The sequence below is a fragment of the Salarias fasciatus genome, chromosome 5, assembly GCF_902148845.1.
Source record: "Salarias fasciatus chromosome 5, fSalaFa1.1, whole genome shotgun sequence".
NCBI lineage: Eukaryota > Metazoa > Chordata > Actinopteri > Blenniiformes > Blenniidae > Salarias > Salarias fasciatus.
Genome location: NC_043749.1, coordinates 3,352,303 through 3,367,357, shown reverse-complemented (window position 1 = coordinate 3,367,357; position 15,055 = coordinate 3,352,303). Strand labels below are relative to the sequence as shown.

At 45.0% G+C, this 15,055-nt stretch overlaps 1 protein-coding gene across 1 annotated transcript; it reads left to right on the top strand.

Annotated features, from left to right (window-relative positions):
• Positions 1-3,162: 3,162 nt before the first annotated feature.
• ppp4r2b (protein phosphatase 4, regulatory subunit 2b) lies at positions 3,163-13,814 on the top strand. The gene is made up of 9 exons (XM_030092520.1): positions 3,163-3,267; positions 4,153-4,234; positions 4,912-5,082; positions 6,400-6,493; positions 6,619-6,656; positions 6,749-6,823; positions 9,942-10,082; positions 10,160-10,473; positions 12,532-13,814. Exons 1-9 carry the CDS (start codon positions 3,234-3,236, stop codon positions 12,909-12,911), a joined length of 1,329 nt encoding a protein of 442 aa, XP_029948380.1. The 5' UTR covers positions 3,163-3,233; the 3' UTR covers positions 12,912-13,814.
• The last annotated feature ends 1,241 nt before the right edge of the window (positions 13,815-15,055 follow it).

The following is a 15,055-nucleotide window of genomic DNA, read 5'->3' as shown; positions in this document are numbered from 1 at the left end:
GACGCGTCGCTCTCAATTACGGTACCTCTCCCACCACATCCAGATCTGAGTGGTGAATCATACGGCGACACGAAAACGTCCAGACTCATTTCTCCAGTTAAGACTGCAGATCAGTGTCTGGTCTTAACACATTGTTTCCTTGTTTGCACCATGTTTGCGTGTGCACAGGAGAGCAGTGTTTTGAAAAAGCTGTGTTTTCCACCGTTCCCACAAAGACGGGGCCGTTTTCAAAACGCTGTGCTTTCAGTCTCTCCGAGCGCCATTATTGTGTGAAGACACTCAAAACGGAACTAATGTTTGACATTTTCTACTTGAAAACTTCAGGCAAATGGATCCTTAGTATGGATTTAGATATTTAAATGCTAATGTATGCTGCTTTCTCCACCATGACCAAACAATCTGAACGGCCAGCAGACTTCCAGCAGATGCCAGTGTTAATACTGCCTTCAGCTTTACGGCAGCTGTGTGACACTCTAGTGTTAGCGTGGCCCAAAATCTGTAGGCTATGGCTCATGCATCATGGTGAATCCTGAAGCAGTTAACGGCTTAGAAAGGCTCCGAGCTGCTTCATGTCCAATGTCAAGTGTTCACAGTCAGAGAGGATTAACCGCCGTGATTTCTGCCGCTGTTACTTCCCTGGGATGCGTCAAAGACAAACATCAACACTCTGCTTTCCTTTTTTTTCTAGCAGGACTTTACACTTCATCCACAGCACCTCCCAGCTGTTTAGCCACAGTGGTATCGCCGAGTTAATCTTCTCAGTTTGAGTGAGACTGAAAAACAGTCTCAGCTGGGGGACTTATTGATGCTTCTCCTGCCTCTGTGGGTTTTATCTCCAATAATTGGCTTAAATAGATCAAGCTGATACGAAAAAAAAGACTATGCAAATAAATGTCCAATTAATTGTAGTTGTGAAATGTCGCAAATGCAACATAACATAATTTATGAGTGATGTTATCATGTATCTTCATTTTGCCCTCAGACAACAATATACATATCTATCTATCTATCTATCTATCTATCTATCTATCTATCTATATATATATATATATATATATTTATGTGTGTGTGGAACCAGGGCACCCTGATGAGAAGTCGGCTACTGGGACAAAAAGACGAGTATGGACGAGATCAACAGCTGATCCATTGATCGAATGAGACAGCCCGGACCCAGTGGGTGTCAGCGGTTTACTTAACCTCGGGCTCCTACCATGTGGAACCGGCTCCCAGTTTTGCTTCACTTCTCTCCTTTCTTTCATGCAATGTTTTAAAGCTATGTGTCATTGACCATTGTTTATCTTGTAGTCTATATACTCTCTGTTGACACAAGAAATGTATCCGTCTATCCTATTCCTTTCTCTCTCTGTCCCCTCACCCCAATCGGACTAGCAGAAAGCCGCCACCTCTGAGCCTGGTTCTGCAAAGGCTGCTTCCCTTTAAAAGGGAGCTTTTCCTTCCCACAGTTGAATGTGCTTGCTCATGTGGATTTGTTGGGTTTTCTCTGTGTCTAGGTTTTATGTGTCTCTGTGTCTTTATAAATAAAGCTGAATTGAATTGAATCAGAAAACATGGCATTGATGGAGTGCTAATATCGGAGCAAGTCCAATAAAAGAGGGTATATGCAGAGAATGTGGGACGAATGGTTGGTCAAACAGTGAGATTGGGTTCCAGGCACCAATAGAAGAAACGCTCAAGGGGAGAGCAGCTGACCTGAAGAGAAGATCATGAAGTCCTGGGGAACATTACTAACTCCTGCTTGCCAAGGCTGAAGAACAGAGTGCCAGAAAGATCTCTACTAGACGATGTAAATAAAGCACTGCTAAGTATCCCCACCCAGAACATCACTGAGAAAAACCAACTGATCTCATACCTGTGAAGGCATACCTCATGCCTCCCTTATCCCCTTATCCGGGGAGCTTTCACACCTGTACTGAGTACTTCAAAACTGTATTTATCGGCAGATTAAAGAAAGCTGAAGCAAAAAAAGAAAAAAAAAAAAGAGAACAAACAACAACAATTGCAACATGAACTATTTCAAATATATTTATTTAAATGTACACTTATATGGACACAATCATGAGCCATAACTTTTTCGTACAAAAAAGATATTAATAATAAATAAATAATAAAACTTTTTTTTTTAAATTTACATTAGCACAATTTAGATTGCTTTATTTGAAAGTATACAATAAGAATAATTCAAAATATAGGCTACTTCTTAATTTTCTTGGGTTTTTTTCAGTTTGAGTTTCAGTTTGATTGAGGATGAAACAATTATGCGAAATATATATTAATTGACAAAACAGCTATGGCTAAAGGGGCTAAAATGTTAAAACAACCTCAGCTAAAATGGCTGAAAAAACTGTTGATACTAGTATAACAGTTAAGTTTATGAACTGAGTTACACTTATTTCTAAGAAGGGGAAAAGTTCTCTGTTCTTGATAAACAGGTAACATGCACAATAGATCAATCCTCCAGTCAGGTGATTCTGACCATTAGCCTGGCTCCACATCTGGAAATGGGTCCCCGGGCGCTTTCCGCAGCTGCCCACTGCTCCTTACGGAATGCTTCAGCGGCATCGAAGGATGGGTTAAATGCAGAGGACAAATTTCGTTGTACATTTACTGTATAATGACAAATAAAGCACCTTTACCTTTACCCTTATAAATGTGAGGAACTCTGTCCCAGCATGAAAACCTAACATGTGGTGTATGAGGATGAGGAACAACTCAGTTTTTTTCCATCACAAATATCAGCATCATGTCAACCAAACTGGCATTTCAAGGATTAAAATCTAAGTTCATATGTAATATTTTATTTCTGTGGACTTCGATAAAAGGTGGGAAAATATATTTGTGCTAGCTGAATGTAAAAAAAAGGAAAAAAGAAAAGACTGAAGCTGTGAATCTCAATAAATCCAGTTTCTCACACATTCATGACACAGTTTCGACCTAAAATAAATTATTTTGTTTGAATTGACTGTTTAATTAAAAGTATTGTGTAAAGTCTGTGATGTTTTAGCGCCATCGAAGTTCCGCGAGCGACCCGGTGCCAGGGACCCACGGGAACCTCGCGCGCTGGTCGCGGACAGTGACCTCACGGCGCCATATTAAACCCCTCCCTCCTCTGCTCCCCCTCCTCCCGTCAGCCTGTAGCTTAGCCGCAGCTAGCAGCTAGCCGCCAGTCTCCTTTTTTTAACCATCCACAGCACCGACACGGGGCGGACGGCGTGATGGAAATTGACTCGCTTCAAGAGGCGCTCAGAGGTGGCTCCTTCTTATTTCGATAGCTAATATTCTGATTTTACTCTCGACATATTTACGTTGATTTGAAACGGTTTATTTTGTGTTATTTAACGGGTTGTAGCTTACGAGCTAATGTGGCTAAGCTAGGCAGTGCTAACGTTAAGGTCTGTGACAGACCGCTACAATGAAATAGTTCGCCGACGGTCGGGTGCATTATCGGGGGAGGACAGCTGCCTCTCAGCTGCTGTGCCCCTGAACCTGTGTGTGTCTGTCGGCAGGCCTTTTAGCTGTGTGTGAGACATGTTTGACAGAGATAAGTGTGTCTGCTCGGTGTTTGCCGGTGTTTCGTTTTATCTGGTTTCCAGGTTAACTGGTGACCGACTTCCTGTAGCGTCCGGTGTTGCTGCTTTTAAAAGCAGATGTAGAAAACCTGACAGATATCCTGAGCTGTCGCGACTAATGCCGCTTACCCTCACTTACAGAAAAGTTTCTAGTGTCGTATTTTTTGTGAGTTCCTTTTTATTCCTTGCTGTTAACACCCTCCAAGGCGGACGCTGCAAGAAGTCGGTCACCAGTTAACAGCGAAACCAGTACATCTGAAACACCGGCCGCAGCTAACTCGACCTGCTAGTCAATATGCTAAACTTGAGCTAATTGTAGCTTTCAAGCCAAGTTGAACATGTAAATATCTAATATTTTTAATATGCCATTCTTGAACATGCCGCCTGTGGAATCTGTCAGTAAGCTGCAGCAGCTGTTAGCTACTGGCAATGTTGCTATTTATGTTTTAAAGGCAGACTTACAGAAAGTGAAGGTTGATCACAGAGTAAATCACAGCTTGTACCTTTCTGTTCTCATGTAGGTTTCTGCTTTGATTCACACGCTTGATCGTTTTCCTCTTTACAGATTTTGACAAAAAAGCAAAAAAGGAGCCATGTCCTCTCCTGGAACAGTTTCTATGCCACATTGCCAAGACTGGGGAGACCATGTAAGTGATCACAACAGGCCTAAGTGTTGCTGTATTCACTGCACTACTTCCACACACTCACACATACATTGTTTCTGATGGTGATTTAACTCCAGAGGTGTAGCTTTAGTGGATTTCCAAGCCGGGTGATCGTTTCCCTCCACCTGAAATAGCTGGAACACAGAGTTATACTGTAGTTTGAAGATTTTCGTACTAGTTGATGAGTTTACTCTCGCCACACCAGCAAAAATCTGTTGTTGAAACAGTAAAGGACTCTTGTTTTGGTAGTAAATAGTTCAAATGATGTTATTCCAAAGCAGGAACCTCAGTGAATGTGTGCTAGAAATGAGTCCTGAACTCACATGGTGGGCAGTCAGCCCTGTTTTGTTGGATCAACAGTCTGAGTTTACGGGGGGTCAACTGTGACCTATTCAGTGGCATTCCACTGCCCACCAACACAGCAGGGAAACTCACAGAGGCAAACAACAGGCAAGGGGTGAAACCAGGAAACATGCGTCAGCTGTTATTTTTACTGTCACAGTGAGGGAATCAAAGGTGTCGTGCGTCACGACGGATCAACAGGTTCAAAGTTATGTTGATGAGGTGTAACTTCGCATGCTCCCCTGTTTTATCTGCTTGTTGTCAGTTTGACTTTTGCATTTGTGAGTGATTCTGATAGTTTTCCACTTCTCCTTCAGGGTCCAGTGGTCTCAGTTTAAGAACTACTTTCTGTTCAAATTGGAGAAAGTGATGGACGACTTCAGAGCCTCGGCGCCCGAGCAGAGAGGCCCCGCCAACCCCAACGTGGAGTCGGTCCCCTTTGAAGACATGAAGGAGAGAATCCTCAAAATTGTGAAAGGATATAATGGGTGGGTAACTCCAGATGTATGTAAAGGTAGATGAAGGACTTTCACATTTTGTTTGGTGTCTTTTAGCTCAGCCTGACCTCTGATGGCTGTGCAAGCTTTTTAGGAATAGCCAGTGAGATTGTCAAGTTGTTTTTATGTCAATGACGTCTAATTAATTTTTATTTTATGTTAATAGAGTCAAAAAGTGTATTATGCTGCACTGGGCAACAGTTGCTGTTGTTAGCATGTATTCAGCGCAGTAATTATTGAAAAGTCTCAATAGAAACTGCCCCCATCATCAAGATGACACTCGTCACATTGCACAACTAACACTAAAAAAACTCTTAAATTAACAGTGAGAGGACTGAATTATCAAGCATGTGAAACATTTGTATCACATCTCGACTTTATATTTAATCAGTGAAACCATCCATCCTGACAGATACTGGGATGAATGCTCTCCAGTGCTTGAATATGGATCAGATGTGCAGTCCTCAACACTCGTCAGCCTTGGAGCCTGTTGTGATACCTGTTTCAGTTCTGTAGTGAAACAGTAAAAGCTGCTGCGCCAAACGGATTGGTTTTGATTTGAAAGCTTGTCTCGATCTGCTTCCAAGTACCTCTGGTGTGCTTTGATTGAAGTTGGATCAAACACAGCCTGAGAATGTCCGTGTCTTCTTCACGGATTTTTGACCAGCAAAGGGCTCTTAAATACACAAACTGTAAACACAACATATTTTAAGGCTTTCACAAAAATGTGTGTTGCTTGATGGCTCTTTCATGTCCCACAATGTTCAGTGATGAAAATGATGCCAGGAACAGTCTTCCTGTACAGCCATTCCACTCAAATCAGAGTTCACACAGTAGCATCCTTTTGTCAGCCAAGAGCGCAATCACAGAGGAATGTTTTATTGACATCAAGAATCATTATGCAAGAACGACATGCTGGAATTTTTTTGTCCAATATCATATTGAAAAGGCTGTAGTTTGCATGTTTCAGCCACCAGTTGGTGTGTTTTTGTAATACAGCCGCCCACATATACACACAGTACAGTAACAGAAGCTTCTGAAACTGTCAGCGCTGCGCGTTTCAGATAAACTGCATTTTCTATGTTTATGCAGAGACCACCCTGAAGGACCTGCTTTCAGACAGTCGAATTGCTCTTATCTTGTAATCAGACAGCCAAAATTAAACAAATGTTTCCAGTTTATTCTTGAAATCATTGCGTAAATGAGGTGGAAATTGATGTGAATGTTTTAAAATACGTCAAACTCGCCAAAATGTCTCATGACGTGTTCTACCACGAGATCAATTTGTGGCTCTTTTTTCTTATTTAGAATCCCATTTACGATCCAACGCCTGTGTGAGCTGCTAACGGAACCCAAGAGGAACTACACAGGAACAGACAAGTTTCTTCGAGGGGTGGAGAAGGTCTGTCTTCCTGTCAGAAATGTTCAAAATAAACTTTCAAAATAGAAAAAAAAAAAAAATCACAAATGTCGTTTCATGGAAATTGATGTTTTGGAAATAATTTTGGAATTCCCTTTTCCTTCCAGAACGTCATGGTGGTGAGCTGCGTCCATCCAACCTCAGAGTAAGTGATGTCTCAAATTACAGTTTGTTTGTGTTTTTTTTTGGGGCGGTGTTGAAGTTGAGTGTTTTCTTCTGTGAAATTGCTTCTTGCAGGAAAAACGGCTGCAGTGCTGTCAACAGAATGAATGGAGTGATGCTTCCTGGGAACACATCTGCCTTTACAGAGAGGTTTGTATCCAGCGCCTTTTTTAATCATCAACATATTCAAAAACTAGGGATGCACCGATACCACTTTTTTAAAAGAACGCGATCCTTTGGTGGACTCGCCACCCACCGAGGGAACCGTAGGGTCCTGATGCAGTGTAGATTGGGTGGCAGCCAATGACCCGATCCCTGGACAGACTGGTTCTTGTGACATGGAATGTCACTTCGGCAGAAGGAGCCTGAGCTTGTGAGGGAGAATGAGAGGTACCGGCTAGATATAGTTGAGCTCACCCTCCACACGCAGCCTGGGCTGTAGGAACCAACACCTTGAGAAGGACCGCACTCTCCACTTCTCTGGTGTCGCCCACGGTGAGCGACAGAGGGCCAATGTGAGTTTGCTTGTAGCCCTGCAGCTCAGATTTCAACGGCCAGGTGGGCGGCAACAGTGAGACCTGGAGGATGGTGATTCGCATGCACAGCCTCCCTGATCTTAACCTGGGTGGTGTTCCATTATTGGACTTCTGTGCTAGCCAGTTTGCCCATAACAAACACCATGACCATGGTGTCAGTAAGTGCACTTGGCACCAGGACACCCTAGGTTGGGGGTCAATCATCGACTTTGTTGTTGTCATTTGACCTCTGACCTCATGTCTTGGACACTCGGGTGAAAAGAGGAGCAGAGCTGTCGACCAATCACAACCTGGTGGTGAGTTGCATTCACTGAGGCTGAGATCTCAGAGGTGGACTCGTCCGTCACTGAGGTGATTGGTAAGCTCCTCGGTTGCAAGGCACCGGGGGTGGATGAGATTCGCCCTGAGTACCTTAAGTCTCTGGATGTGCAGGGACTGTTTTGATTGACACGTCTCTGCAGCGTTGCATGGCAGTTGGGGACAGTGTCTCTGGATTGGCAGACTGGGGTGGCGGTTCCCCTTTTTAAAAGAGGGACTGGAAGATGTGCTCCAACTTCAGGGGGATCACAGTCCTCAGCCTCTCAGGAAAGTCTATTCCAGGGTACTGGAGAGGAGGATTTGACCAATAGTCGAACCTCAGATCCAGGTTTTCGTCCTGTTTGTGGAACACTGGACCAGCTCTCTACCCTACATAGGTTGCTCGATTGCTCGTGGGAGTTCGCCCAACCAGTCCACATGTGCTTCGTCAATTTTTGAGAAGGAGTCCGACCGCGTTCCTTTGAATATCTTGGTGGGGGTACTTTGGGAGTATGGAGCCCAGTGTTTAGGGCCGTCCGGTCTCTGTATGATCGAAGCAGGAGCCTGGTCCTCATAGCCAGCAGTAAGTCAGACCTGTTTCCAGTGCATGTTGGACTCTGGCAGGGCTGACCTTTGTCAGCGGTTCTGTTCCTAATTTTCATGGACAGAATTTCTGGGGGCCGGAGGGGGTCCAGTTCAGTAGCTACAGATTTCATCTCTGTTTTTTGCAAATGTTTTCTTGTTGGCTTCATTGAAACCTGGACTGAGTGTGAAATGATGGGGATGAGGATCAGCACCTCCAAATCCGAGGCCATGATCTTCGAATCAAACAAAGTGGTCTGCCCTCTTTAGCTCGGGGGAAAAACCTTGCCCCAAGAGGAGGAGTTCAAGTATCTCAGGGTCTTGTTCTTGAGTGGGGGAAGGATGGAACATGAGATTGAGAGACGGATTGGTGCGTTTGTATTAATGCAGTTTTGTTGAAGAGGAAGCTGAGCCAAAAGGCGAAGCTCTTCATTTACCGGTCAGTCTATGGTTGTACCCTCACCTATTGTTTTGAGCTGTGGATCATGACCCAAAGGACAGGATCCTGGATACAAGTGGCTGAAATGAGCTTCCTCTGTAGGGTGGCTGGGTGCTCTCTTATACCCCTTTCCCACTGCAACTAGCGGGTCGTCCCGTGTCTGCGACCCGCTAACTATCGCCTATTTAGATGCCTTTCCCACTGCCTGCAGACCCGGGTCTCACCTCCTGCTGGCGAGCCGCGTCGCTGCGTTTTCCCGCACTGATGGTGTCCCACGTTGATGACATCATCAGCACGACGGAGCAAAACTAAAGTAAACAATGCAGCGGAAAACAGTCCCTGTTACCTGTAGACGAATCTCCTCTTCCCCACGGATCAGGGGAAGCTCTCTGGTCTCGCTGTCTTGCCAATGCTGGGTCATGTTGACGAAGGAAATCTCATGCTGTGTCCAGAAACAACAACTGGCGTGCTAACGTAGCCGCGCTGCGTCGACGTCATCATGTAAGTTCCCGGATGTGTCCCTCCCACTAAAAGCCGCTACAAACTCACCCGGGAATTTACCGGGTCGATTGCAGGGTCAACGACCCGGGTCGAAATCCCGGGTCAAACCTTTTCCCACTGCCATGACTTAGCGGGTTTAAACGGGTTTTTTGGCCAGTGGGAAAGGGGTATTAGAGATGGGATGAGGAGCTCAGTCACCAGGGAGGAGCTCGGAGTAGAGCCGCTACTCCTCCACATCGAGAGGAGCCAGCTGAGGAGGCTCAGGCATCTCTCCAGAATGCCTTCCAGGGGAAGTGTTACTGGCATGTCCCACTGGGAGGAGGCCCTGGGGAAGACCCAGGACATGCTGGCAGGACTTTGTCTCTCAGCTGGCCTAGAAATGTCTGGAGATCCTCCTGGAAGAACTGGAGGAGGTGTCAGGGGACAGGGAAGTCTGGGTGTCCCTGCTTAGACTGCTACGCCCAGAACAGCCATACAGCCTAAAATACACATCGGGAGGTGTTTAGTATTGGCACACGTTTTGCGTGGAGCTTTGCTGTTGTGTGAGCCCCGAAGCTCTTTAGCATGTAGCGCAGCTTGGAGTAAAATCCTCCTGGATCCACTGTGCTGGCCCAGATGTCTGGTGATTAAGTTACTGCTGCTGTATCTGGTTTATCTGGCTTTCACTCCTTTTCCTGGTATTTTGTCAGAACGTGGTTTAGTTTCATTCGTAGTCATTGTCATTCATGATGGAGAATTTCAAAAATGCTGATGGACAAGAGAGCATGACTTTATGGATAATGTCCTGTAACACTTGTCAGGTTGTGTCAGGATCAAGTACTCCGTACAGTATTGGAACCAATACTGGTATCAATGCAATCCTATTAAAATGTGTTTTGATCCATGCCTTTTTTTTTATTTACTTTTTTGATAGAAAAGTGAACGGTCCAGGAACTCCGCGGCCGCTCAATAGACCGAAGATATCTGTGGCCAGCTCGCTAGCAGCCAACGGACTGCCAGACAGCACAGACAACAAAGACCTCAGCACAGAGCAGGAAGGAGACAAAGACTCCAGGTACGATCAATAACACGGCCGAGAATATATTCCTACTACAGCTCGACAAAAACCACTCCGTCTCCTCCCTCCTCCAGCGAGGTCTTGGTGTCGGGAGACTCCCCGGGGAGCTCGGTGAAGAACAAGCACTCAGACGAAGAGGAGGACATGGAGGCCGAGCAGCAGGAGGTGAAGAGACTAAAGTTCAGCGAGGAGGAAGAGGACGAAGAGGAGGAGGACGAGGAGGAGGAGCAGGAGGCGGACTCGCCGAGGCCTTCACACGCCACCAGCCCCTCGAAAGAAGCAGAGGCCATGGTCCAAGAGGAGGATGAGGACGACGAGGAGGGGGAGAAGGTGGAACCGAGCAAAGACAGTGAAGCTTCCAGCAGCGCGGCTGCCACTGAAGACCAAGGTAGGACTTCACCACGGTCAATACACACTGATGGAAATGAGCTGCAGGTCAGACTGATCCAACGTTTTCCTCAGACACTAGTGAGGGGAGCAGAAGCTCCTGCAGCTCGTTGATATCATGCACCAGCACTTACTCTTTCACTTCACATTTTCATGCATATCTATGGAAAAAAAAAAAACTACCAAAACTCGAGAGAACACACTGAGAGCAGATTTGATGTTTTCTACTGACAGCAGCAGCTTCAGATTAAAGCTCAGAGACTCCAAAAGTTCTGTTTTATGTGGATGCAGAATGTGGAAATGCGCTCGAGTGTAGGATGAGTCAACAGAAGCTTCAGAGCACGTTATAGGACGAGAAAAGTAGAAAATCCTCCTGTGAACGTGTCTGGAACAAGTGGTAAACATCAGCTCATTTACAAAAGATTATAAACTGAAACTGGAAATGGAGGTTTCTCATACAAGAAAAGGTTTATAGTTGATATTATTGTCTTTTTATGCAACATTTGACTAAACTCAGAGCTTTTGTATCAGTGAGGTCAATCTCCGGTTAGTTTCAGGGAAACGTACAGCTCAGTTTTCTCCCTGAGGAAAGCGCAATAAGATCAACAACTTAAACTTTAGACTTTTCCTTCAGTTTTACAAGGACATTTTACCCGTTTTACCCTTCACTGACATTTCTTGAGAAAAACATCACCAAATGTCTCGTTGAAAATGAGCTCATGCCCTTCAAAAGATTGCTGTTAACTTATTGGTTACTAATATCTGATCATACTTTATTATCAATAATTCAACAAAATGTCTAACCTGCTGCATTGTAAGCTTAAGATTTACAATTTTCCCCCCACATTTTCAGAATGAGTGCATCACATGCATTAACTAGTAATAGAAGATCAACACCTGTGTTCATGAAATGTCCAAAAGAAAAACTAATTCTGTGTGTTTACGTGAGATTTTTTATTCCTGTTTAAATCCAAATAAAGCCTAATTCTCTAAAATGACCGTGTAAACACCTTGTTTGGAATCGAGTTTGAATCCGAATAGACCGGCCAGTTTATTCTCCTTTGGAAGCGGAATTATTTGTAAATGAGGCGTAACTTCATTCTGGTCGTTCTGCGCATGCTCTGTCGTGATGACGCAATATTGCATCCCGCGTACCGTGGATCGACTCGTATGGAGACCATTTATTTAAAAGAATCTGATTCAATGAAACGAGCGGATCGACAGGTGCTTAACGCGGACATTTTCAAAACTGGAGCATTAAAGTTAATCGAGAAAGAAGAGAAAAACGCTGTTTACTTCTGGGAGATGTCAGTATGTCATGGCCGCCTCCTGTCCAATCAGAATGTTTCGCAGACCCCGGCGTGAGAGGATTTAATCCTTCGTTTTTCCCATGTAAACACCAAACTCATGAGTATAATTCTGAGTTGCTTAGTTCAGTTTAAACCAATTCTGACTGTAAAAACACCTTGTAACCACACTGAAGAAGAAGCTGAAATTGCTCTCGTTTGGAGTTTCTTCTCACTTTTAAAAAGAGTTGACATTTTCCAGTAAGAGCTCCAGTTGGTGCGGCCGCATGCCGGAGGTCAGCTGTGAGCGACCCCGCCTCTCCTCCAGACACTCAGAAACATCCTCGGCATCTGTGTCGACCGGACGAAGCTCCACAACGTCCACTCAACGTTTACATCCTGGACACTGCACAGCTGAACACTCAACAAGGTCTCCACAGACATATAAACCAGAGCAGCATTTCTAAAGCAGTAATCTAGAAAATGAGCACAACAGATCATCTGAGGAACAATGAAGGGTATCATATAACAATGGTATAAAAATAATGTAAACAAAACCAAGAAGGTTCAGATCAAACGTGTTTGAGTTAGTGGGATCGTGTAATATTTCTACATTTGCTTCTATTCCACAAAACGCTGCCAGCGCACCACGGCTGTAGTAAATTCAGTATGTTAATCGTTTGTGTTCAGATGAAAGAAGCTGCGTTCCCTGTGGGTCCAGACGTTCCTGTGGTTGAATCTTGGAAGTGACTCGGCGTCTCCTCTCTGCACAGAACCCACGAGCAGCACCCCGGCGGAGGCGTGCGACGCCTCGACTCCGGAGGCAGAGGCGGAGCCAGCAGAGAGGGAGGTGCCGTGCGGCTCGGAGGACGAGGGCAGCGACATGGACCAGACGGAGCAGCAGGCCCCCGCCGGCGTCCTGGAGAGCCCCGAGACCAGCAGGGACAGCGAGGAGAGCGGCGGCGACCCGGTGAGCAGCAGCAGCAGCAGCGGCGGCGGCGGCGGTGGCGGCGGCGGCTGCAGCACAGAGGAGAGCCGGGAAGACGTCGCTCTGGCTCCCTCCAGCAGTACGAGCGAGGCTCCCGCAGAGGGCGCCACAGGAAGTGCCATGTCGAACACTGGGACCAGCGAGGAGCCCATGGAGCAGGACTAGAGCGCCGGGCCCCGCCCACCACCACCAATCCTCAGAACACGAACACCTCGTCCCGCACTCGGACACTCCTCCTCCTCAAAATGAATTTCTCTCTTCTTTTCAACTGGAATATTTTATTGATCTTATCTCTTCTGGTTTTAAGTTGGGGTTCGCCGCCTGTCTCTGACTGGGTTGAACTCTGCGGTGGTCCGGTCCGGTCTGATCCGGTCCGGTGACCTTTATCCACCTCCAGGTGTCAGAACAGAGCCACACCCAACCGATTATTATTATTATTTTTTTAATTTAAGAAAAGTTCAAGTCTGAGCTAAAATCCACGAGTTTTGTTCCTGAAGGCTTTTATATAAACTGAACACACGACCAACGTCACTTCGGCACACGCGTTCTCTCCAGACTCCATGTTTTCTCCACCGAGTCTCGTTCTCCTCGCACACTACCAGTCCCGCCGGGCGTCCGGCGAAACCCGTACCAACCAACATAATTTATACAATCCTTTCAATCCACCCAGTTCTTCTGTTTTTGTTTTGATTTTTTTTTTTTTTTTTTTTTTTTTTTTTGTTTGTTTGTTCGGAGTACGTTTGGTTTCGTTGTAGTTTCCGGAAAACCAGCTGTAAGTACAAAGACGACTTCCGCTTTCTTTGTATCGTGATGTCGCCCCGTCGTCGTCCCAGCGAGCGCCGCCGCCGGAGCGGCTCCAGTTCCACACCCGACTTTTCTGCAGCTGTAACTTTTTGATATTTAGAATTTTAAATTTCTGTAAAGTAGATTTTTTGTAGATTGTAATACAGTATGTGTTCACTGCCTTTGTGAAACCATATATAATTGTATAATTTCTGTGTATACTCTGGATGCCTTTGCTTTCAATGCGGTATTCAGAAACAGCAATAAATGTTAACATTTTTATGCAGAGTGGTCTTGGTTTTTTGTGAGATTCCCCCTGTACAGCTCTCGTTTTGAGAGATGATTTAAAATAATCAAACCAATTGGAGGAATTTTGCTGGAAATCTCACAGGTGTTATCCAACAGGGTTTTTTTTAAATGTTAAAGGTAATCTATTATCCACAATGAATGGTACAAAAACAACTTCAAATTCTCAGGAACAGAGCAGTTAGAAGTAATGGCTGAATTGTATTGCAAAAGCTCTCTTTTATGGCACAAATAAATGATTAAATGTTAAACTGACTATTTTGGATCAACTATCATGTGCTTGTCCATTTAAATAAATATTCAAGTCATTTGAAATACTAAACTGATTTTATAAAGATTTAGACAAGATGGGAAAAATGAGTCAGGATAACCAAAAGCTCCATAAATTCCTTTTTTTTTTTTTATTAGTAAATAGGATTGAAAATCATAATTTTCCTTCTATGTAAGTTATGCAGCATGTTGAAGTTGCTTTTCATGTATATTTTATTTTAATTAAAAATGAACCCACTAATACCTCTGTCTTGTGATCGGTCGTGAAATTAATGATCGCTTTACCATTCTATCTACGTCTCATTGATCACTGAAGCAGCTGAGAGGATTCTCAGATTTAGAAGATGAGGTGTGACTGCTGTCGGACTCTCAGAGGAAATGCAGACTGTGGATCTGAGCGGCGCTGCGTTGAAGCCGATCCCCCGTGGACAGATGGGTGTGGAGTCAGGAGGGATTTCAAACAGAACATTTAGAACGTGAATGCAGATGAGGAGTTTATTTTTTTTTTAGTTTATAGGAGGCCAGTTCGCTCCTCACAGTTAAAGCTCAGGTTTTGAATAGTTTGATCTCAACTCGGTATAGCAGTGCTAGAAGAAACACTAAAACTCGCCTCCGTGAGACACAAAACTCACAAAACTCCAGTAAAGCCGAACAGAGAGTGAAGAACAACGCCTCGAAGGGGAATTCAAGGCGTTGCTGTTCTCCGTCAGGTTCAAGTCATTCCAGTTCAGATACGTAGAGGCTTTGATCGAACTGCTCAGTGAAATGACTATGAAATGAAAGCCTCTCAGTCCCCGGACCCCCGGGGGCCTTCTGTTTAGTTTTTAGCGGACCAGCGGCCTCAGGAGGGGGACTTTGAAATTGCCTGCGAGCAGCCGAGACCCCGAATCGACAGACTCTCAGGAGGGTTCATGTTAAGTGGAAGGACTTCAGAGAGGGACGCACTAACG

Coding starts and splice junctions, on each gene's coding strand:
- ppp4r2b (XM_030092520.1), top strand. CDS start 3,234: ATGGAAATTGACTCGCTTCAAGAGGCGCTCAGAG. Junction 3,268..4,152: donor GCTTCAAGAGGCGCTCAGAG/GTGGCTCCTTCT, acceptor TCCTCTTTACAG/ATTTTGACAAAAAAGCAAAA. Junction 5,083..6,399: donor ATTGTGAAAGGATATAATGG/GTGGGTAACTCC, acceptor TTTCTTATTTAG/AATCCCATTTACGATCCAAC.